Source organism: Staurois parvus, unplaced genomic scaffold, assembly GCF_062004578.1.
Source record: "Staurois parvus isolate SC_StPar_1 unplaced genomic scaffold, SC_StPar_1.0 ptg000365l, whole genome shotgun sequence".
Taxonomy (NCBI): Eukaryota; Metazoa; Chordata; class Amphibia; order Anura; family Ranidae; genus Staurois; species Staurois parvus.
Window position 1 is genome coordinate 5257276 of NW_028318161.1, and position 25809 is coordinate 5283084.

The following is a 25809-nucleotide window of genomic DNA, read 5'->3' on the forward strand; positions in this document are numbered from 1 at the left end:
ATTTTCATCTGCCTATCATTCCCAGACTAATGGACAAACAGAAAGAACAAACCAGACACTGGAACAATATATCTGTTGTTTTACATCATTTTCTCAGGATGACTGGGTGACATTGTGGCCTTTGGCCAAATTTGCCTATAACAATTCTAAGCACTCAGCTACAAAGCAATCTCCATTCTTCTCAAACTAAGGATTCCATCCGTCATTCTTATCCAACACATTGCCTGAATCATCGATCCCAGCAGAACAGAATACCTTTGGTTTCCTGCAACGGAACAACAAACTACTAGGCAATCCTGAAGGCCCAACAAGATAATAAAACATTTTTTGATAAGAAAAGAAGGGGGGCCTGATCCTAGAGACTGGTGAAGAGGTATGGCTGTCTACAACAAATTTAAGATTGACATGTGCCTCAAGGAAAATCGACCCCAAATTCTTGGGACCTTTCCCAGTAAAGAAGAGGATAAAAAACGTATCGTACAAACTCACTTTGCCTGAAACACCGAACATACATCAGGTATTTCATGTATCATTGTTCAAACCCTCAGTACCTAATCCTTTTCCAGACCGGAAATCAAAGCCACTTGAATCTATTATCATCAATGGCGAAAGAGAATATGAGGTGGAAACAATCATTGATTGCAGAAAGAGAAGGAATCAACTCCAATATCTGATTAAATGGAAGGGATATGGACCTGAAAATAATTCTTGGGAGCCAGCATCCAATGTTCACACCAGAGATGTTCCCTGAGATGTTCATAGCTTGGAATATTTTTTCTATAACCTAACCCTGCTATAAACTCCACAACTTTATCCCTAACCTGTCTGGTGTGTTCCTTGGCCTTCATAATGCTGTTAGTTCACTAATGTTCTCTAACAAACCTCTGAGGGCTTCACAGAACAACTGTATTTATAGATTAAATTACATACAAGTGCACTCTATTTACTAATTAGGTAACTTCTGAAGGCAATTGGTTCCACTAGATTTTAGTTAGGGGTATCAGATTAAAGGGGGCTGAATACAAATGCAAGCCTCACTTTTCAAATATTTGTAAAAAATTTTGAAAGCCATTTATCATTTTCCTTCCACTTCACAATTATGTGCCACTTTGTGTTGGTCTATCACATAAAATCCCAATAAAATTAGTTTACGTTTTTGGTTGTAACATGACAAAATGTGGAAAATTTTAAGGGGTATGAATACTTTTTCAAGGCACTGTAGCGCTGTAAATTTACGCAGCGCTTTACTTATACATTCACTTCAGTCCCTAATCCTCAAGAGGTGTACAATCTAAAGTCCCTAATTCACATTCATACATACACATACTAAGGCCAATTTAGATCCAATTAACCTACAACATGTCTTTGGAGTGTTGGAGGAAATCGGAGTACCCGGAGGAAACACACGCAGGCATAGGGAGAAAATGCAAACTCCAGGAAGGTGGTGCCATGGTTGGGATTTAAACCGACAATCCTAGTACTGTCAGGTGGAAGAGCTAACCATTTAGCCACTGTGCTGCCCATATATATAATTACCCGCCAGTGGAGCTCACCACAAGAAGAAACTTCCTTCCCTCTGAATATATGAACATGTTCCACAGAGTCCAAGTTTTGGAGTAGACCTCATGTTTATATTGGTGTGACAGCACAAGGTCTTCCATTTGGTTTAATTCCTCTACTTTGTGCAGCCATAGCCCATTGGATGGGGGCTGCAGATCTCTCCATCTCAAAGAGATACAGGTCTTGGCAGCATTCAAAAGATGACGCAAAACTGATTGTTTGTAGATTTTGGACAGTATATTGGTAAAATATAAAAGGAAAACCGCATAATCTGTGAATTTTTGCACTATTCGATGGACCTCTTTCCAATAATGTGCGAACTTAGGACAGGACCGGAACACGTGTAAGAGTGTTCCCCTCTCCTCCTGGCACCACCGGTATCTGCCTGAGATAGTTGGAAAGAACCTGTGCAAGACTGAAGGGGTTCTGTACCAACGTGCCAAGATCTTGAAGTTATTTTCTTGGAGTCTTGTGCAAAGAGGAAATTTCAGGAAAATCGGACCAAATTGTTTTTTGTGATTCTGTAATGATCCTCTCCAGGTCTGCCTCCCATTTTGTGAGGTATGGTAGGGAGAAGTTCTTGGGAGATAGGACCAATTTGGAGAGTGCATGAGGGAGTGCGCCCTCATCCACATTCATCCAAAGTGGTTAATACATGTTGAGAATTACTTGGAGGAGGGAGTGAACAGAGAAACTGGTGAATTTAAGGAGCCCTCTAGAAATCCAGCAGAATCGCGGTTTTCCTCCTTGCTCTATTTTCTTGAGCAGACGAGGTTGTATTTGCACAGGAGGGAGGGTGTAAATTAGCCTGAACTGAGACCAGGTGATTATGAAGGCACCTGAGACTAGAGCTAGAGGATCATTCGCTCTGGCAACAAATAAAGGTAGTTTGTTGTTGAATCTGGAGACTAAGATATCCACATCCAGAATCCCCCATTTTTGGCATATTAGATTGAAGACTTCTGGATGACAAGCCTAATCCCCTTGATTCAGGTGACGATTGAGATAATCCACTTTGTAGCTGTCCACCCATAGGATGTGGACTGCAGACATTGCAGCAAAGTGAGTTGCTACACAGTGAAATTATCTGTTACTGACTCCTCCACGGTCTGAGACACTTGTGCCTGTTGTGAATACTTTCAAGTGATAGGAAAGGAAAGACATCCCCGCTGTTAGGGCAGAGGTGGTGATTCACTAAGATAGGAAATTCCTTGCTTGGCTGGACCTACTTTGCAGATTCCATGTAAATTTTTCGAATTTGAAGGAATTGTTTTAGGAATATTAAGCCCGGAAGAGGACAAATACCACCATAGGACTTTGGTACTGTGAACAAGTTTTTGTACAATTCTTTGAACCTATCTCGTGGCAGTACTGGCACAAAAACTTCCTGGGACAAGAGGTAGTTCAAGGCTTTTTGTACCTAACTGTCCTTTGGCAGTTCTTTGTTAATTTTAAAGAGTCTGTGACCCAGAGAGAGGCAAACTGTAACAAATGTCCACTCACTTTTAGAAGTAAGGGTACCTCTTCATTGTGAAGAGGGTTTTGGGAATGGTTTAGTGGCCTGTTGAAGCCTGATTAGAAAAGACAGGTGTTTGTGTTTAAATTAGACAGGATCTTCCCTGAAGAGGGTGGATTTGGGACCTACCACTATGAAAGTAAAACCTTCCCACCTGTGACCTCTTCAATTAATTGGTCAAGGGACTCCCCAAACTAATGTCTTCCTTGGAAAAGCATATGTGTGAGAAGACTTTTGCAGGCAGCTTTAGCTGTCCAACCTTTTAGCCAGAAGATTCTGTGCATGTGAATGAAGATTAGTGCCATTCTGGAAATTTGTCTTTGACTAGATGTTCTAGGTCATCTACACAGAAAAGTAGAGCAGAAGGCAATTGCTGTAATTGCTGTGTAACAAAACAAACCTGAGATACAGGGTCATGTTGGTTATTCAGTCAGCTGCAGTTTGACATACTGAAATCGCAGCAAGAGTTAGTGGCAGGGCTGGGTCAGCTAGATTAAAGAGAGCTTTTATCTCAAACTATGTCCAGGTGCCTAGACAGAGAAGGCTGTGTCTGAGGAAATGTGACATAGATGCAGAGAAGTTTGCTTTAGTCAAATAGGGCACAGGATATGTGTCAGAAATAGGTTGAGTGTTGTGTGGGACTTTGAAAAAGGGAATGTTTGCCTGTGATTTTGCATTGGTTCCTTTGTCTCCACTCTCCACCATAGGTACAAATGAGGGTGTTAACCTTTGTGGTACACACAAAATAGGTGCAGAGTATAGGGTAAGAAGGTCTGTAAGGACTATATGGTAACCAAGGTGTAGATCATCCTATAACAAATTCTCGTGGCCTAAGAGCTGTAGGCTGAAGTGGTATTAATGTATGCAACCAGTGGTGTGATGCAACACCTGATCATCCCTGAGATTGAGCTGAGTGGCTGAATTTTAGCACCAAGTTTAGAAATGTTACAAAGTGAGGTGAATATAAACCAACCATACAGGAGCCCCATTTTAACAGTAACAGTCAGAGATATGGGATGACCCTGTCTTACCTGTCCAAGATGCTAGACATTAGAACAAAGTGAAGAGTCGGCTTAATTGAAGAGTCAGAATAAAAATAATAAAGAAAAAATAATAAAACTAGTTAGGCCAAGAGTGTTTTTTTCCTGTGAAGGAGAAGAGGTTCATCACCAGAACAAGGACAAAACCGAGGACTCTTGGAGTAAGGTAGGGTTATAGAAGTGATGCTCAGGGGATATATACTCTAAAATGCTTCCAGTGTCCAATCACCTGAAGGTACATGACTATTACCCAGGTTGTATAAATATTGTCCTGTACTGCATGATTAAAATGGTTGTATAAACCTTACATATACCCACTGAAGTAAGTAACCTCAGGTGATACACAAAGATGATACAAATTCTCCCAAATATGTTGTACTTGTTAATCTGCAGCCAACTTGCCTCTACAGTAGTTCAAAATACAAGGAATCTGGGTGTATTCTGAAATCTGAGTTGAGGGAATGGATACACTACTTCCTCTACAAAGTCTCATAGGGAAACATGCATAGCTGAGGCTGTCAATCATATACTGTGTGCTGGGAAAGGTGAGCATCTCCTGGGATTTCAGGTGGCAAAATTAGAAATTACTCAGGCAAATAGCAGGGAAGGAGAAATCAAAAAGGAATCACACTAGGTACTTGGATTGAGGCAAGTACACATGACAAAAAGTGTACACACTACTGAGGTGAAGTGACAGACACCATGACACCAGCCCTAACAGATAGACACCATGACACCATGACCGCCACTGGCACTGATGAGAAATGAAAAACACCATAACCCCAGATCTGATAGACAAATACCGTGACAGCATCACTGATACACAAACACTGTCCAAATAATATTAAAGAGCATGGGGTGGCTGTGATTACCTATCCACCCCAGTCTGTTATGCCGATTACACTGATAAATGACAGACTTTATTTGCAATCTCTTTACCCGAATGTACTGAAATTCTTCCACTGGTGAATATCCTCCACTACTGCCAAAGGGATTGTTTTTCCGGGTGATGAGCAGCAGTTTATTCCTGATGGCCGCTACAATTCTGAGCTCCTGGCTGTGATGTGTGTTAATGGCATACAGATGACATCCTGTGTAAGAACAGACTTGTATTAGAAATGGTAAAGGTCAGTAAAGGATGTAATTTGCGTCATCACTGGATAAATTACAAACAGCATCTGCATAAACTTTCACACTGCAGCATGCTTCTGCAATCAGTAATGTGAAAGACTGCAGATTGGATACATACAAATCTCTCTATTTGAAGAATGTGGAGACTGTATAGAGGGAAACACAGACCTCTGTTGATTTACCTTTTGTTTTCTCTAGTTTGTTTTCCCGGCATTCATACTTGTTTCTGGGGATTTGTTTGTCTTCTAGTCCTTTCCTTATGGCACTAAGACGAAACACATAGAGTCGTGCATCCTTTCCTAGTAGGAGAAAAAAACAAAGCAGAAACAACTGAAAATCTGTGAGATGCAGATATGTATCCAAGTTTCAAACCGTCATATAAGAACAGACAAACCTCTAATAATCAGGCCATTTTTGTACTCACTGTAAAATCCTTTTCTGGAGTCCATTGAGGGACACAGGAAGTCTTTCCCCTTTGGATTATACTGCCATCTACAGGGAGATTGTACACTGGCATAAACAAGTATGTAGGCCAGCCCAGGATATCCCCTCCTACTATAAGCATGCCTTAGTTTTGTAGCAAAGCAGTACAGAGAGCATGACCATAAAAAATGAGAGGTGAGATCTGCGTCCCTCAATTAATTCCAATAAAAGGATTTTATTGAGAATATAAAAATTCTATTTTCTTTCCCACCCATTGAGGGACACACTGAGGGACACAAGAAGCCTTTCACCTTAGGGGTGTCTGAAAGCCAAACTGAGGAGCAGACAACACAGCAAACAAAATGCTAGCAAACAGAAGAAAACAACAGAGAACTAGGGACTCAAAGAGCTGCCTGAAAGGCTGTTAAGGTACTTGCAAAATCTCTGCCAGGATTTCTGAGTTCTCTAAAACAACACTGGACATGTCCTCTGACTAAATTTTAAAGTGGATAGTGTTGTGTCTTATCTCCAGCTATCCTTTGTGTTGATACCTGTTGATTATCTTGACTACTCTCTTGCCTGCTGATTGCCCATGACCTCTGCTTGGACCTGACTACTCTTATGTCTCACTCTATCAAGTGTATAGTGTACAGCCTTATCCAAGTGAGAAACCAAAGGTCTCTGAAACAAGACAGAAAGAGCAAAAATCTGTCCCTTGAAAATGCTGAGAGCCAAGCACTTGTTCAGACCCAGCTAGAGGAAGGAAAGGATTCATTCTATGGATAAACAAGTAGGGTGGAAGATTTACACAAGGTGAAATATGCCTTCCACGTCTGATGACAGACCTTATGGGAAGCAGCATTCCTACCCTTTAGCATAATAAAAATCATAGGTTCAGAGATGCCCGTCTCTCAAAATTTGGGCTTCAACAGCCATGCCATTAAAGTCAGTGACCTTCCAGCAAGATGGTAAATTGACCCTTGAGGCAAAGATCCTGACAATCTGGTACAGCCCACAAAGCATCCACAAGGAGTCTTACCAAGTTGGCAAAACACATCCATTGGGGTCAGTCCAGAACAAAGAGGATCGCCAGAATCCTTTCATCTCCAGCCTGCAAAGCAGATGAGGAAGAAGTATCACAGGAGGGAAGGCATGTACCAATCCAATGGAGCCACCAGAGCATTCACTGCCATGGCTTTTTCTGGCTGAATCTGGATCACATTCCCTTTCAGTAGGATAGTCCAGTGCTACAGAGTCAGCCAAATTTCCCGCAGTTCCAAGTTGTTGATTCAGAGATGGGACTCCTTTGACAAACAAGTCCTCTGTGCTAAAAGGGTACACAGGACCCTTCCAGACTGGCAGGCTTGCATCTGTTGTGGGGATCTTCCAAAAAACAGGAATTAAGAAGTTCCCTGATTCCTGAGCCACCATTCCATGAATTAGCTGGTCCTCTGTGCCAAATGAACCAATGTTTAAGTTGGTCTAATGATGATGCTTTGTGATAGTCCCTAATGTCAGCAAATCCCATTCCTCCTATTTTTTTGTGTTTGATTAATATATTATATTTTTTAAGCATAGATTGTAGTTTTTAGATGTGTTTGTTGTGTGTTTTTTAGTTTGTTGTTAGATATGAAGATTTAATTGGGATTGGAATTGATCTAAATAGATATAAAATCTGTGACAATATGAACATTTTAAATGCGGTCAGTCTGCCAGACCAGGATAGTTCATGTTTAGCCATTTGATTAAGGTGGGTTAGAATTTTTGGAATTCATTTATAATAATGGAGAGCTCTTAGGTCAGAGGTTTTGTTTGTCAACAATATTCCAAAATAAGGAATGGCTTCATTTTCCCAGATGTAGGGAAATTTGTTTTGGAGGTGCATTTTTAGAATGTGATCTACACTTAGATTTAAGATATCAGATTTGGATGCATTTATTTTAGAATATGAAATATTACTGAGAATTTGTTGAATTGCTGCTAAAGAAGTAGAGTGATTAGTTAGCATTAAAATGATGTCATCCGCAAAGAGCGTTATTTTGTGGTGGTTTTTACCTATATAGAAGCCGTGTATATCTGGATTGTTTCTTATAGTTTTAGCAAGAGGTTCAATTGATAGGTTAAAAATTAGTGGTGACAATGGGCATCCTTGTCTGGTACCATTCATAATTAGGAATGGTTTGGATAGCATGTTAGATACATAGACTTGGGCAGAAGGATTTGAGTAAAGTGCTGAAATAGCATTAAAAATTGTTCCTGAAAATCCAAATTTATGCAGTACTTGGAACATGTATGTCCAGTGTATCCTATCAAAAGCCTTTTGGCGTCAAGAGCAAGTAATAAGGAGGGAATTTTATGTAAGTCTGCGTAATGAATTATGTTGATTAGTCTCCAGGTTGCGTCAGATGTTTGTCTACCATTAGTAAATCCTAACTGATCAGGCTTGATCAAATCTGGGAGTATATATAATAGCTATAGTTTTAACGTTGTTCTTAATATCAGTATTTAATAAAGAAATAGACCTGAAATTTTGTGGGTTATCTGGATCTCTACCTGATTTGGGGATTGTTACAATTAACGCTTGTAGCATTTCGGAAGGTAATGAGGCAGAAAAAATATTTATTATTATTTTAACATTTTATAGTATTCGCTGGAAAATCCATCTGGTCCCGGACTTTTGCCACTGGGTAGTTTTTCTATTGTTCTGTTTATTTCATTTATTGTGATAGGGGAGTTTAAGATACTTAGTTTCCGAAAGAGTGGGCAAGCGAATTTGTGATAAAAATGCTTGTATGGTTTACCATAGATGGTTGGAGAGTGGATTTGTCTTGATTTAGGTTATAAAGCGAATTGTAGTAACCAGCAAATGAATTTGCTATTTCTTGAGGATTAGTGATTTTAGTTTTATCTTTTGGGTTGATAAGATACGGTAATTTAGGTCTAGTATGCAGGGATTTCATTTTATTTGCTAGGTAATTCCCTGCTTTGTTTCCGTTAGAGTAGTAGTTGAGTTTTAATGGGACCCTTACTTTTTAATATATTTATAAACTATATAGGGTTTGGGATTAAAAATCCCATTTCAGTCTTTGCAGATGACACCAAACTGTGCAGTGGAATAACGTCCTTACAGGATGTCTTCAATTTACAAGCCGACCTCAATGCACTGTTTAATTGGGCAACCATGTAGCAAATGAGGATTAATGTTGATAAATGTAAGGTTATGCACTTGGGGGCTAAGAATATGCATGCATCATACATACTAGGGGGAGTACAACTGGGGGAATCAATGGTGGAGAAGGATCTGGGAGTTCTGGTAGATCACAAGCTTAATAATGGAATGCAATGCCAAGCTGAGGTTTCTAAAGCGAGCAAAATCATCTCTTGTATTAAAAGAGGTATAGACTCCAGAGAGAGATATCATATTACCCCTGTACAAATCATTAGTAATACCTCATCTGGAACATGCAGTTCAGTTTTGGGCACCAATTCACAAAAAGAACATTGGGGAACTGGAGAAAGTACAGAGAAGGGCAACCAAACTAATAAGAGGCATGGAGGAGCTCAGCTATGAGGAAAGATTAGAGGAACTGAATTTATTCTCTCTGGAGAAGAGGAGATTAAGGGGGGATATGATCAACATGTATGAATACATCAGTGGTTCATATAGTGAACTCGGTGTAGAGCTATTCACTCTGAGGTCATCACAGAGGACAAGGGGGCACTCTTTACATCTGGAGGAAAAGAAATTTAATCTCCAAACATGGAAAGGTTTCTTCACAGTGAGAGCTGTAAAAATGTGGAATAGACTCCCTCAAGAGCTGGTTCTGGCCAGCTCAGTGGATTGCTTCAAAAAAGGCCTGGATTGTTTCTTAGATACACAGAGTATAACTGGATACTAACATTTATAGGTAAAGTTGATCCAGGGAATATCCGATTGCCTCGGGGGATCAGAAAGGAATTTTTTCCACTGCAGGAGCAAATTGCATCATGCTCTGCTGGTTTTTTTGCCTTCCTCTAGATCAACTGTGGGTGTAGGATTATAACTTTTTTTTTTTTTTTAATGGCTGAACTGGACAGGACTTTTGTCTTTTTTTCAGCCAGCCTAACTATGTAACCACTTATTGGTTGGGTTCAAAGCCAATAAGTTCTTAGGAGGAACAGTTTATCAGGGTGTTTCCAATCTCCACAGAGAAACATTTAGAAAAGCGGGTGCAATGAAAAAGCCTTTACGGTCTTAAGAGCTTAACCACCTCCCGTCCGGCCGTTGTACATAAATGGCCGGACGGTGGCAGTGCAGGATCGGGTGGCCGGACACAGTGGAACACCGATCGTCATACGGGACCTCTGTGCGAGGTCCCGATCATGTGATCACTGATTGGCCAACCAGTGATCACATTCACTTCTGACATCATTGCTTACTACGTGTGAAATCTGTGAATGATCACAGAGGTCACATGGTACAAGGCTATTCACAGCAACCTTGTACCATTTGACAAGCTGTGACCAATCACAGCTCACACGGTAGTTCTCAATGGCTGCAAGAACGCAGCCAGAGAGAAGGAGAAATGATTGCTTTTACAGCCTTTATGGGTGTAAAAGCAATCAGTGTAAAAAAAAGAAAAAAAAAATCTTCATCACCCCCCACAAGTAGTACAGTGTCACCATAGTGACACTGTACTGTTAGGGTGACAGTATGTAAAAAAAAAACAATAATATAAAAAAAAATTAAAAAAAAATAAAAAAAAACTTTTTTTAAAATTATAATTTTTGGTTATAAACTAATTTAGGTTTTTTTTTTTTACTAAAAAGATAACAGAATAAATTTTGGCCAAGATTTATGATGAAATATTATTTATTTGCAAAATGTTATAAGAAAAACACTTTTTTTTTCAAAATTTTTGGACTTTTTCATTTACATTCTTCTTCTGTACTGAGGGGTCTGTGATGGGATGGGGTCAATCTGTGCTGGGGGGTTAGTCTGTACTGAGGGATCTGTGCTGGGGGAAGGGAAGTCTGTGATGAGGGGAGGGGAGAGTCTGTACTTAGGGGCTTGTGCTGAAGGGGATCTGTACTGAGAAAGCTCTGGTTTTGCAGAGAGGGATCTGTGCTAGGGGTTTGGTCTGTGGTGGGGGAAGGAGTTTGAGTCTGTGCTGAGGGGTTTGTGCTGGGTAAAGTCAGTCTATGTCGAGGGGGTGGGGATCTGTACTGTGGGGTTTTTGCAGGGGGCAGTCTGTAATGAGCTTTCCCTGCTGGAGGGGGGTCCACCTGTACTAGGGGTTCTGTGCTGAGGGGTCAGTTTATGCTGAAAGGGGTTTGAACTGGGAGGGGGTGGTTTAGGTGTTTATGTGAGGTTTGGGGGATCTGTTCTAGGGGAGTTAGCCTGTGCTCGTGGGGTCTGTACTGAGGGGTTTTTGCTGGGAGGGTCAGTCTGTGTGTTGGGGGATCAATCTGTGCTGAGGGGTTTGTGCTGTGGAGGCCTATCATGAGGTGTTTGTACTTGGGGTGAGCGTGTGCTAGGTGGGGTCAGTCTATGAGGGATTTGTGCTGGGGGAGTCTGTATTGAGGGGTTTGTGGGGGGAATCCATCAGTACTGAGGGGTCTATGATGGGGGGTGGTCTGCAGAGAAACGTTTGTTCTGAATAGATCTATACTGAGGGTTTTGTTGTTGGGAGAAGGGGGTTAGTCTGTACTGAGGGGATTGTATGGGGGAGGGGGGAGTGGAGGAGTATCTGTACTAAGGGGACTTTATTGGGGATGTAGGAATGTTAGGAGAATGAGTCTGTACTGAGGGATCTGTGCTGCGGGGAAGGAGGACTGTGGAATGTTAGTAGGGTCAGTCTGTACTGAGGGGTCCGTGCTGGGCAGCGGAGTTGGTGTGTACTGAGGGTTTTTTTGCTGGGGTGGGGGGAATTGGTCTGTGCTGGGGTGGGGGTGTCTTTACTGAGGATGAGGAGTTTGTGCTGAGAAGAGAGGGTTTGTTTGTACTGAGGGGTCTGTGCTGAGGGAAGGGTGGTCTGTACTGGGGGGGGGGGGGGGTTGGTCTGTGCTGAGAGGTCTGTGCTGGGGATTCAGTTTGGGCTCGGGGAGGGGGTGGTCTGTGCTGAGGGGGGTCCGTGCTGGGGAAAGGGAGTTTATCTGCACTGAAGGGTTTGTGTTGGAGGTAGGATCATCTGTGCTGGGAGGGGTTTGTGCTGGAGAGGTTGGTCCGTGTTGAGGGGTTTGTGTTGGGGGATCAGTCTGTGCTGGGGAGGGAGTCTGAACTGAGGGGTTTGTGCTTGTGAGGGGGGATTTAAGGATGTTAGGGGAGAGCTGTATTGTGGGGGGGGGGGGGTATGGGCTGGGAAGCGGGGATAATTTTGGTTGCACTCTTTAAAGTAGTCACACTCCTGACCCCTAACTATAGACACTAAGAGCTTATTCATACTAGTGGTTGAAGGGTGGCAGCACTTTTATGGCAATCCCTCCCCTCCAACCGCAATGCCCTTTAGCTGCAGAAGTAGCTTCAAGCTGAAGATAGAAGCTGATTGGTTGCCATGCACAGCTGCTCCAGTTTTGATAAATTCACCTCACTGTGTTTTACATTTCATAATCATAACTGCTGCACTCTATGAACATTATATTCTTCATTAAGGTAGGTGTAGAAAAGCATATATGAAGAAACAGTTTCATTTTATTAAAATGAGTGTGCTGTGAAATATGTGTGTGCTGAGCATAGGGGGAATAGGCATAGGTGTTATTCAATTATGCCCCTTTAAGCCCCTCCCACTGTTAATACAGCTTGACCACACCCACAGTTTGCCATGGCGTGCTTATTTTTTAGAACCAGTTTTTTTTTGGGTCAGTGTCAAAAAAAATTACCAGTTCTTGGTGCCAGATGTGCTAGGTATGCCACTGGTGCACGCCGCATGGTTAAGAACCAAAGCGATCTATTTTAATTTGGGAATGATAACAATAGACTGCAACTTCTAAGGGGCAAGTTCGTAGGTGAAAGATTGAAGTGATTCAGAATCAGATGTCTTTGCAGCCAATGGCTCAGAAGCCACCTAGACCATTCTCTAAGATACTGAGGTAGCCTCTGGTGCTCTGCCTGACCAGCCTACTTACAAGGTGAGTCTTCAGAGACAGGGGAAAGTGCTGAGGCATAACTGCATGTGTGCCCCTGCAGTCAGCAAAAAACTGGGTGCTTTGGGCTATAAGTATTGCATGACCATAGTAAAACTTCTGTAGGGATATAGAAACCAGTCACAACTGAAGGAGCTAAAGAGAGCTCTGATGACAACAAATACTCTAGAAGCAGAAAGCAACAGGATACCAGTCTGCAAACTTCATTACCAACAGTAGGAGTGCTACAAGCAGCCTCAGTGCCAATAGTAGAATAAGAGCTGGGAGCAACTGATAGAGTAGGACTTTCCCCCTTGTTGTGTCCAGGACCAGGGGCGTAGATAAGGGGGGGGGGGGTCAGGGGGGGGGAGGTCTGACCCCCCCTTTCCCCAGAAGAGAGTTGTCAACCATCCCTGCAGCCCTCAAAATTTCCACTCACCCGTGAGTGGAAATAAGGTGGGGTCAACAAGCAGTGCCAGGACTAGGGGTGTGTGGGAGGGGTGGCGGTGACAAGCAGCGATCTCCTGAATGGCTTTCAATAAAGTAGCTGGAAGCCATGGGAGGGAGAAGAGGAGAAGTGGCTTCCAGCAGGGAGCGGTAAAAATGCAGCTCAGCTGTGAGCTTAAACCCCCCCCCCAGAAAAAAAAAAAATATCTATAGCCCTGTCCAGGAAATGTTCCAGCCAAAGTGACAGTACTCAATCAAGCCTAAGACTAAAGTCACTGTAGACAGGCAGCTAGAATGGGCTAAAGATCAGAGTTCCGTGAGGCAGCAGCCCCTTGACGCTGTATGTTTGAAGTGTGCAAAACATCTATGTGCACACCACTACACACAAACGATTATGTCAGTGCTTATTCCCATAGCATTAACCCCTTTCACAGTGGAAACCAGCAAGGAATCGGAAATTTTAAGGGTGTCCAGTGACCCACGTAAGCGAGGTAGCTCACAACTATTAAATGGGTCTTCAAAAGACAGGGGCAAGTGCTAAGGTAATACCAACGGCTCTGGACCTGTAAACAGCTCAACAGCTCATTTTTATCAGAATGGAATTTGGAAAACACTTTATGCAGAAGCCAGTTCCCCAAGGTCACTATTCCAGCAACCTCCAGTCCAGCAGGGCCTGGATGCAGCTCTCCAAAAGCTAGGACAAAGCTGAGGCTGGCCACATCAGATAGGAATCAAGGAGACAAGGCTCTAGCACCAAGTCTTAAGTTTAAAAATCACAGAAAAATAAGATGCTGACAAATAAATTAGCCTTTAACACAGCAGATCTAGCAAAAGGTGAAGCATGTTCATAATAGGAAGGGTTATCCTAGACATAGTTTTTTGTTTGACTGTGTACCATTTTCCTGTAGGCAGCTGTAGAAACCTAAGGTGAAAGACTTTCTGTGTCTCTCAATTGACAAAGAAAATAGATTTTGTAACAGATGTAATAATCCATATTTACTATGATTATGTAGAACTATAGGCAAAAAGTATTTTTTAATTTTGGATAGAGCGGTTGGAAGGGAGGGTTATAACCCCTATCAGATTTTTTTTTCACCATTTGTGTCCCATTTTGGAGATTTCCCTTTATTTCCTGTCTCATAGCCACACAGGAAGTGAGAGGAAATACCTGCAAACTAAGAGAATCCCCAGGTAACCAGAACTAGTGTCCCCATTTGAACATTTCCCCCCTATTAGAGAAGGCGAATCTCCATAACAAGGGCACAGACAGCAATAAAAACAGACAGGGATTCTAAACCTTCTACACTGTATCTGAAATTGAAAAAGAAAAAAAGTTTTGCCTTAAGTTATACAAAAAGAGCTGTTTCTTCTTTCTGATACTTTCTTGGTTTCACACATGAACCACTTTAGTACCACGCTATAACCAAAAGATGTCTACAACAAGATTTTCCTGTTATGCGAGGGCGTCCACAGATGTCCTCCCCTGCGCTGGGAGGTACACAAACTGACATCAATAGTGACACTAATACAGTGATCAGTGCCAATACTGTACACTGTCACTGCACTAATGACACTGGCTGTGAAGGGGTTAACATTAAGGGGCAATCAAAGGGTTAACTGTGTGCCTAAAAACTGCAATGTGTGTAATATGTGCTGCTTTTACTAAGAGATCTGGCTGTTTTTTCTTGCTGTTTTGCAGGGAGGAGAAACAGCCAGTTTGCTGCTCTGTGTACAGAGTCCTGTGTGATTGAACACAGCCGATCAGCAGGTCTCAGCCATAAATCATTGGCTGACACCTGCTGACAAAATCGCAGTGTCCAACCGTGCCCCAAACCCGAGAGCAAGCCGGCAATATTTATTTGCGTTGCTGAGCATGTAGCTACCGCCCGGTCACAGTGACTGGGCAGCAAGTGGTTAAGTAGTGGGGATATGTATGTGGTATCTGCTACAGTAGTAATTGTAGCTGTCCAGGTTGCTTAAGGCCTCATGCACACTGAGTGTTAAAAACAGTGCGTTTAGAGGCATCTGGGGCCTCTAAACGCTCCTCCATGTTAGCCTATGTGTCCTTGCACACAAAGGTGTTTGGAGCGGTTTAAATGCATGCCGTTTAAAAGAAGAAAAAAAAAGCCTTTGCCAGTGTGTCCACTTGAAGCACCTATACGCGTGTAAACAAGGTTAAACGTGCGTTTAGCGCTGGAGTGTTAATGGCCAGAATAGATTAATATTCTGGACAAAGAAATTAATTAAACGCCCAAGCATTTGACATGCCTAAAAGTGCCTAAAGTGTCTACGTGTTTACACACGTCAAGCTTTTTTTTCCAAAATGCTGCTGTCCAGAGGAAAGGCATTTAGGAAAGCTGAGCAAATGCCCTCTGTGCATGAGGCCTACTACTTTATTACTTTTGCAAGTTGAACACATGAGGGAGCTCTCATCTTTATTTTCTGCTAAAGGTTTTACAACAGATATGTTACCATTTATAACCCCCTACCTTCTTCCCTAGCTACACTAGATGACGCAACTCTTAAAGGGGAGATAGGGAGTGTGCATGTGGAAATGCCTCCTTTTCACGATTTTCAATGTTGCTTTGGATCTAATGTGTGAGTTTGTTCTCAAACAGAAGTACCATCCCAGGTGTTGACTCTAGCAATCTCAACACACGCTTCACCTTGTTGTTTCCGAGATGTTAGTAGAGTTCCTTATCCATAATTACCATTAAGTATTAAGAGGATACAGTATTAACCAGTGCCATGTTGAGGACCTTCTCACTGTACTTGGTACTGTAATACATCTAGCCTCTTGGGAGATTAGTTTTTCTGTCCTAACCCGTAAGCAGGCAATAGATGGATTAAATCTGGGCCAGTTCAGCAGGGACCGGCCCAGACTCATTCCATCTATGGGCAGGCTGGTTGTACTCAAGTCGATCCATCAATCAACTGCAATACAACCAGCCTGTCAGATTCTTTACATGTGATCACCGCGACAGCTATAACCAATAGCAGTAATCGTGTTCTGCCAGCCAGGAAGGGGAATTTATTAACTTTTTACAGTTGCTTGCAAATCTATGATTCAGGAAATTGGTTCTGAGGGCTTCTAACTGGAGTTTACACTCCTGCCTTCTCCCAGATTTCCCACTTCCATCCCTTCTGTGTCAGTGCACGTTAGAAGGTCTCCTTCAAACCATCTCAGGTCTTCTGAACTTAGGTGTCACTGACACCGTTTTGAGGATTTTTTTCTGACCTATCCACCATTCCCATGTCCAAAGGCGGGATCTGGCCAAACTTAATATCAAAACTCTAAATATCCTCATTCCAGTCCAGAGATTATTGAGAGAATCCACAAGGTTTTCCCTCACCTCCCTGAACCAGGGATACTTTGCATTTTCTGTGGACATCAAGAATGTGTACTTGCATGCCCCCATTTTTCCAGCATCAGCTTTCCTATGTTTTTCTATGAGGCTTCAACATTGCTTGTGGCCTTGTGCTTTGGTCTCTCATCTATACCTTGGGTGTTCTCCAAGGGGCTGGCCTCAGTATTTCCCCTACAGCAATGTATTGTAGGATAATTAGACAACCTCCTGTAGAGAGTAAAGTGCTGACTAACAGAGCATCTATTTCTTTTGTAGGTAGCAGTGTAACTTCAAAGGTTAAACACTTCCTGTGTCCCTCAATTGACTCCAAGAAAAGTATTTTATGGGGAATACAAACATTTTATTTTTCCATTTTTGAAAGGTGTGGGTAAAGCCCCGTACACATGATGAGAATATCGGATGAATGATAGTCCGTTTTGTTTTTGCATGCTAGTCGAAAGTGAAGAGGTTATGAAAATTCATGTAAGACAAAGAAAATTCGGAAGTGATGTAATGTACTTGTATTGTATTTTCAGACAAAAACTGTACTTATTAAAGAAAAATCGTACAATCTGGTATCGTACAAGAAAAATTTTCGTGCTTGTCCCTTCAAATAATTTTGGACGAAAACTATGTACTAACGATCAGATTATTGTATGATTGCTTTGAAATTGATTTTTTTTTGTAGGATTTTCTGAACGTGTGTGCTAGACTTTAAAAATCTGTCAAGATTCCATTCCTATCTTTTATTGAAGAGGTTTCCCCTCATTCCCTATCCTGGTAATAAAAAAATAAGTAAGAGGATATCATCCCAATACAAGGGGGAAATCCCAACTTTGTTAGGGTGTTAGTGGGGAGAAAGAAGTGATAAACAGCAAAAATAATCTGAGTTTCTGTTATCTGGTCAATACCAGCTTTAATACTAGCAGCATCCATATGACTGATATTGGTGGATTTTCTCAGGGAGGAACATATATACACACTTCACAAATCAGGCTCATCCTGGTTCAGCAATTTAACTTCTTATATCACTGCCCTGCCTTTGAGCAGTAAAGAAGCAGAATAATGACATTTACAGCTGTGCAGTATGGCAGTGGTATGTAAATCATAATATTAGCTGAGCAGAATTATTAATCCTTTGGCAGGTAAAACAGTATAAGGGTATATAGGTCTTTCATGCTATACGTGTATAATATCTTTTAACACCACAAAATAGTTTCTCCAGTAGGGGAAGAATCACAACATGCCCTGTCGCCCCCACCATCACTGATATGTATGCCCTATCTTTGGTGCCATTTTAGGTAAACAAAGACCAACCCATGGTAACAGAGCCCCTACTGTAGGGTGAAAGATGGAGCTTCTACTATAAAGGTGAGAAATAGAGCCCTTCCTAAAGGGTGAAAGATAAAGACCATCTACAGGGTGAGAAGGTACAGCCCTTCTTTAGGGTAACTGGTATAGCCCCTCCTACTGGGTGCCAGGTAGAGCTTCCTCTTAAAGGTGACAAATAGAGTCCTTTCCATAGGGTGACACGTTGGGCCCCTCTAACAGGGTAACAGGAAGAGTACCTCTTGAAGGGAAACAGGCAGAGTCTCCCCTATATGGTGAATGTAAGAGCCCCTACTGTAGGGTAAAGCCCCTTTAACAAAATGACAAGTGTCTGAAAATAATCCAAGGTCCTCCTGCGCTATGTGAATGAAAGTACTCAACCTATTCAATAGCCGCCAGCACTCAAAACTGATACCAATCCACAGTGTCAATAAATCATAAAAAAACAGTGCAGCGCTCTAAGAGACTGTATCTGCAACTAAATGGTAATAAATCAATAACATTAATAAAATTGATATAATATAATAGTGCCAAAAAAAATAAAGTAAAAAATTAGTGCCAAACCATGATGAAAAAACATAAAAAAATGAAGTGCCAAACCATAACCATGTAAATGGTGTGTACACAATTAGTAATATTAAATCACACTCCAAAAATAACATCCAATAAAGGAAATCTTAGCAGTGCTCACACAGTGCCAAAAAATAAAAAATAAACATAAATAAATGCATCCAGAACAATGTCCTTTTAGTGAAAAATGACATAAATCATGCGATGTGCAATAGTGATATTGAATGCAACACGTGACTGTGCCAAACTCCTCCTCGTTAGCGGCTAAATTGCCTCCTCACCTCCTCCTACTGACCCCAAGGGGCCAACAGGCTTGCAGGATCACCCTGGATCCTTAATAGACCATGGCCAGCAGCTTCCTTCCTTCCCTGGATCTCCTTAGAGGGGCTCCTAATTCCCCTATTCAGTCAGGGCGGTCCTGAAGAGTAATAGCTCACAATCCAGTGAGCCACAAAAAAGCCTCTAAGTGCAGTATTCGATTAACTCGGTTTATTTAAAAGAGTAAAAAAGGTTTCACTCACATTACAGACAATCTTCCCTCCTCACTGATGTGTGGGTGTACTGCATGTGGCTGGGACCTCTTGGGTGTAGCAAAATGGCGTCTCCCGCCGGAAATGCGTCACCACGCACCGGAACTACGAACTCGCGTACCTACGCGTTACGTCACCGTCTACTCGTGACTTCATCTGGGTCAGAATAGGGGAATTAGGAGCCCCTCTAAGGAGATCCAGGGAAGGAAGGAAGCTGCTGGCCATGGTCTATTAAGGATCCAGGGTGATCCTGCAAGCCTGTTGGCCCCTTGGGGTCAGTAGGAGGAGGTGAGGAGGCAATTTAGCCGCTAACGAGGAGGAGTTTGGCACAGTCACGTGTTGCATTCAATATCACTATTGCACATCGCATGATTTATGTCATTTTTCACTAAAAGGACATTGTTCTGGATGCATTTATTTATGTTTATTTTTTATTTTTTGGCACTGTGTGAGCACTGCTAAGATTTCCTTTATTGGATGTTATTTTTGGAGTGTGATTTAATATTACTAATTGTGTACACACCATTTACATGGTTATGGTTTGGCACTTCATTTTTTTATGTTTTTTCATCATGGTTTGGCACTAATTTTTTACTTTATTTTTTTTGGCACTATTATATTATATCAATTTTATTAATGTTATTGATTTATTACCATTTAGTTGTAGATACAGTCTCTTAGAGCGCTGCACTGTTTTTTTATGATAAAATGACAAGTGACTTCACCTTTGTCCACTCGGGTGAGGAGGAGATCAAGCATTTCCAGGACATGCATCTGTTTTATCTGCAGCGTTTTATCAAACACGGCGATTTCTGGCTGACCATCTGTGAAAAAAGAAAGAGCGAGCACTGGTCATTCATCAGTACTGGGCACAATATACCATACTCTGCTGGAGTGCCAACCTGTGCCTAAAACCCCACCTTGAGCAAAACAGAACAGCCTCCTTCTGCATCCTATTTACAAATGAACACAAAGTGGATAATGTTCACATCGTCCAGACTTCGCACACACACAAAAAAAATGTATAACAGAGGGAGATCCAAATCGCTCAGACATTAATCTCTGTTTTATCCGTCTCCAGCTGGGGAAACATTAACGTCTCGCTAATTTGTAGCCTTCTACAGCAAGAGCTAAAAATAGCCCGTAATTGGCAATGGCGCATTACATTAATAAAACAAGTGAAATAAATGAATCAATAAGGAACTGAGCAGCTTTAATGAGACTGCGAGCGGCAAGATCTTACTCGTTTATGCCTCAAAGCTGCAGCTCCGCAATTGTTCCCCTGAGAGAGCCTTGTGGGTTTATTACACAAAATGCAGCGCTTTATACCGCAAGCTCGGCGATTAGAAAGACCACCATCCATGTGACGGCTTCTTTTTACATTCACAACACATCCACTATTGCAGAAACCCCAATCAGTGATGTGCAGAAACCCATAGCAACCAGCCTTCATCTTCTGTTAGTGAGCCGTGAGCAAAGTTGACAAGGATTCCTGTTAGGCTGCTCTGTGTATTATAGTGCAATGTAAACAAAAAGAAAACCTGTACTAAGAGCATATGGGGGCTGCCATTACTGATCTAGCCTTCTAAATGATCTAGCTGCCTCACTGTAATGTTGATCCAATGGCTTCACTGGTGATAATGAGAAGATACTCACCATCTATTAGCAACACTCCGGCATCTGTGGACAGGAAGAGCGATGGGCCCCAGGAATCACCATTGATGGCTTCATGGCTGAAGTTGTTGCAATAACACTGAGACTCCCAGGGCTGAGAATTAAAGCAGAAGCATTATTAACTCATCAAAATATCTTCTGTTTCTTTATACAGGATAAACATATAGAAATGGGCCTGGAACTGGAGTACTAAATCCTGCTCCAGTAACATCAGGATTGGATAAAATCAGTCCAGCGCTATGCTTTGATTAACCCAATTCCAATCAGTGCTCAGTGCCCCAGTGATATGCCATGTTCTCAAATTGACCTGCCAGCTGCAGAAGACTCAGATGCTCTTTATCAATCTTATATCCATTGTTGTCAATTGTATTTTACAATACATATTAGAGATGGAGAACTTTAGAATATACAACTAACATTTACAGAAGATGTGAAGAGATTTGAGGGGGGGGGGTTACTAAAACTGGTGCACTCAGAATCTGGTGCAGCTGTGCATGGTAGCCAATCAGCTTCTAACTTTAGCTTGTTCAATTAAGCTTTGGCAATAAAACCTGGAAGATGATTGTTTTTTATGCGGACTTGCACTAGGTTTTGCACTTTAGTAAATAACCTCCATTATGTTACTGTTCCCTCTGATTATTGTCTACAGGTCTTTGCTATGCATTGTAGGAACATGACATCATTTGGATGTGGTGCCTGTGCTCCCTCACAGCATGGGGCCATTTGCACTTCATGGAGACACAATGAGAAATAGTCTGCAGGGGTGGGCAGTTAGTGCATACATAAGGAACAAAGGCCACAGCACTGGGAATTAGATAGAGTACCTCTAATGTTGTGCTGAACTTGCATGTCTTTCAGGCAATAACCCCTCAATCCTTCTTTTTTTGTTCTCTAAAGATCAGTGTGTAATCAGTGCTTTTGTCCCACAAGTCCACATACTGCACCAGGGTATTATACCTATGCATTTTATATACTGGAGATAATTCGTGCCCCCCCCCCCCATTCTACTGTACTGTAGCACAGATATTGTACTGACACCTATATTACATTTCCACCACTACAACCTGTGAGCAGTATCTAAATTTAAGTAAGGAGTTGTGATGTCATTTTTTTCTGCAACTCATTTGAAAATTATCCATATGTGATTTTTTGTGGTTTACCATAACTACTCTACAGATAAAAAAATGTATATCTCCAGCAACCTCCAGTCAGTAGGACATTCCTGTAATTATCCTATATACCTGATGGTGGACATCTTACCTCCCTCCTGTACAGCCCTGTGGTGGCCAGACTAGTAGGAGCATCTCCCCTAACTATGGTCTTCAGCTTCAGTGCCTAGAAGAGATTCATAAAATATCATTACACACATACTATGTCATCACAGAGAACAGACAGCAAAATGAGAAAGGACAGCCCAAGCCTGATGCAAGCTTACAGCACTACATTACACACCGACAGATATTTACCTATGGTGTTTAAGCTGTGGGCTCACAGGGAAAGTCACATAGTTCACGAAATGTTTGCTCCGCTGTCTCTTCCAATACATCTCACTTCAGTAAAAAGATACACGATACTAACCTGACCAATCCTAACAAACTCTGCCTGGCGTGCCTCTTCCTTTTTCCTTGCAGATTTTGGGGATTCCGGCAAAACATCACTGAAAGATCTTCTGTTTAGCATGTTCTAAAACAGCACAACAAACCACGAATTAGTGTCTCCAACTTTGGAACCACTGTACCAAGTGTCCTGCAACTATACCAGCAACTACCCATTTTAGCCCACAATACACCTTTTGTGCCAACTTGTGCCTATTGTGCCAACAACTACTTTTTCAATAATCCCAATGTTTCTACGGAAAACTCTCATTTATTGTCAAGTGCCTCAAGAATGCCTCTGTTTACTAATATAGGATCAACAGGATAGCAGGAAGTATAATGCTGGTAGGATTAAAAGCAGGTATCAGGGGGAAGGATAAAGCTAGTTTCATACTACTGCGATATGACTTTGATCTGATCTTCAGTATAAATATGTAGTGCGACTTCGTTGTAAATTTTGGATGTGGTTTGCATATTCTATGGGGCAAAAACAGGCTGGCATCACACCAAAGTAGTACAGGACCCTTTTCCAAACTTACGCTCTGCTGAACAGTTTTGCTGAATGGTCACCATTGAAAGCAACATGATTTCTATTGTCATTCAATTCTGTGTGACTGAAATCGTATTTAAAATCTCACTATTGTGAACCAGGCACAATGCTGGAAAAATTAGTAGAAGTAAACAGCTAAATCACTAGGAAGAATCAGGTGGAAGGGACAGCTGAGGGAAAAATCTGAAAGGATCACCATGAGGGATTAGGTAGCAGGAGCAGAAGGACTGAGCTGGCGAAAGAAAAAATAGGAGGTATCAAGTGGAAGGACTGGGTAATTCATGTGGAATACCAACTTTTACAAGATGGGTGAGATGAACCAACCTAAAACTGCCTGTAAATGATATTTTAGGGGCATTAAATATTGAATTTCTCACATAATCTCTCACAGGCCACGAATAGATCCCATATTTACTTTCCCTAAAGTATATTGCCAGGTTTGCAGTCAAACTCGAGAAAACTATATGTCTGTTATGTGTTCCCATTCACACTGTATACCTAAAAATAATTTTAAAGTGGTTCTGATAGCAGAAGGTTTTTTACCTTCATGCTACAGCTCCCCCAGCCCCCTAATACTTTCCTGAGCCCGATCTCGATCTAGCGATGTGCACTAGAGCAGAGGCTCTCTCTCCTCATTGGCTCAAACACAGCAGAAGGAGCCATTGGCTCCTGTTACTGTCAATCACAGCCAGTGAGGAGGAAGCAGGTGGCAGGGCGAGCTCTGTGTGCCTTATGGACGATTACCCACATAGCAAGTGCTCTGCTATGGGGGCACTCGGTGGGGGGGAGGGAGCCAGGAGCACCAACAAGGGCCTCTAGAAGAGGAGGATCAGGGCTGCTCTGTGCAAAGCCAATGCACAGAGCAGATAAGTATGACATGTTTGTTATTTTCAGAGAATAACATTTGAGCTTTTAGAATCACTTTAAAAATGTTTCTTACCTTTCTAGGTGTTTGTTTGGAGCAGGCCTCGGACAGACTGCAAGCTACTCTAAACAATTGAAATTGAGAAAACTCAACGACAAAGTGGGACACATTAGGGTTGATTTACTAAAGGCAAATATAATGTGCACTGCAAGTACAGTTGCTCCAGAGCTAGATCTGGAGCACTACACTTTAGTAAATCAACCCCATTGAGTTTTCCATCATTAACATAGTATGCAGAAGCCCGGTTTCTAAATCTTTAACCCTTTGTTAGGTTCCAACCTAACTTACAACTGATAATGAGATCTGCCAGGACAGTACAGACAGGGTTAATTATGGTAAACATTAAAGTGTTACTAAACCCAGGACCCTGCATTTACTATATCTGGTCTCCCGCAGTACAGAGAACATGGAAATGCAATTATTTTAATAAATATAAACTGCTAAATACCTTTCGCCATCAGCAGTTAGAGCAGTCTTGTGACTTTCATCAGTGCCCAGCAGAGCACTGGTTAAAGCGTGTAGGAGCAGATTTAATTTTTCCCTCATTGTCCTATGAGGCTACATAACTCCTAACCCTCTGTCTGCACAGTGCTGATTAGCCCTGTGCTGATTACCTGCACTCTCCCAATAAAAAAAAAACTTTAGCAATACAGACCAAACTGAGCATGTGCAGCTTGCCCCTAAGGCTTTGTTCTATCAGCAGATGGACTGGGGACAGTAGAAGGGTAGGATCAGAGAAGACAGGATCAAACATCCTTTTTCACACAATGCAGAGGATTAACCCCTTAGGTTCCACAGTGAGTAGTATAACAAGCATACTTTACTGCATATACAGACTGATTTTTCTGATGTTGGTTTAGTAACACTTTAACTCCCCATCCCCATCAGCATAGTAGAGGTATACCTCAGTTTTGAAATTTTCATAAAAGAGCAAATAAAAGATAAGCAGCGATTTTTTTTTTTAAAGTTATGCTATGTGAGTGAGAACATGTAACAAAGATAAAGTGGGTGTTATCCCAATTTGGCTACAAAAGTAAAAAGTACACTTTAATGTTGCATTGGTGGTATTATTAGAGATCTTTAGTTACTATGAATACTTCTGTGTCTGGTGAAAAATAATCCCTGCACCTCACAAAGCCAGGCACAGGATGGCTGTTGTTTTACACACTTAAGGAGAGTAATGCCAACGATTGGCTTGTTCTCAGAGTCTAGAGAATCCATCATCTGCAGATAACAACCTGGAGGCTGGATACATGGCTTCTATAAACATCATACTGCATAAATTATTTATTTTCTTTTCTTACTCTAAAATCAGGGCTACTTTGTAAACTCTCTACTACACTCTTCACTGGCACCGTGCCCCCAGGGGGCCAATTAAATGGATACCGATAAACTAGAAATAAGGAGCTAATTAGATTTTGTGTCTAATCACCCACTAATTTAGCCTTTTTCAATCTTTTTTGGTCAGAGGACCCCTAAACAAATTTTCAGGTCTGGGGGAACACTTATTAAAACCAATTTATCGGAGGTCAGTGGAGAATATGCCCCTACATTGGTGGTTAGTAGGAAGAATGCAATCCAAACAGTGGTCAGAATACCATGCTTATAGACAGATAAAAAGATAATTGGGTCATGCTGCTGGTTTTGCCAAGTAGTGTTGACCCTGGAACTCTGTAGACACCATCAAATAGGAGGTCAATCAGCCACAGTTCAAGAAACCTCTACAACCTCTGTAGATACATTAGGGTGCCATGGAACCCTGGTTGAGAATAGCTGCTCTAATGACTATGGACAGCCTTAGGTACAAGAAAAACTTCAAAAGGCTGTAAAGGCATGAGGCAAAAATAGTAAAATCTATTTAGCAGACCTGAAAATGTTATAGGAATGTGTTCTCCACAAAAATACAGTTACTCAAAAATATGCTTTTAAAAAATGGATGTTTGTACTCATCAAAAAATGCTTTTCTTGAAGTCCATTAAAGGGCAGATAAATTAATATACTGTCCTGTTATACTGCCATCTAAAGATAGAATGGACACTAGCAGGGGCGGACTGACAACTCATGGGGCCCC

General features: G+C 41.7%; 1 protein-coding gene across 3 annotated transcripts in view; it reads right to left on the reverse strand.

The window, feature by feature from the left end:
* The window catches only part of GARNL3 (GTPase activating Rap/RanGAP domain like 3), a 312374-nt gene that overhangs the window by 39852 nt on the left and 246713 nt on the right, over positions 1 to 25809 (reverse strand). For all 3 annotated transcript variants that reach the window (XM_089685234.1, XM_089685233.1, XM_089685232.1), the window contains 6 exons: positions 22247 to 22351; positions 21929 to 22003; positions 20651 to 20762; positions 19720 to 19818; positions 5430 to 5546; positions 5056 to 5207 (listed from right to left, as the gene is read on the reverse strand). In XM_089685234.1, the coding sequence (XP_089541360.1) occupies positions 5056 to 5207; positions 5430 to 5546; positions 19720 to 19818; positions 20651 to 20762; positions 21929 to 22003; positions 22247 to 22351 (660 nt within the window). The remainder of the gene's footprint in view (positions 1 to 5055; positions 5208 to 5429; positions 5547 to 19719; positions 19819 to 20650; positions 20763 to 21928; positions 22004 to 22246; positions 22352 to 25809) is intronic.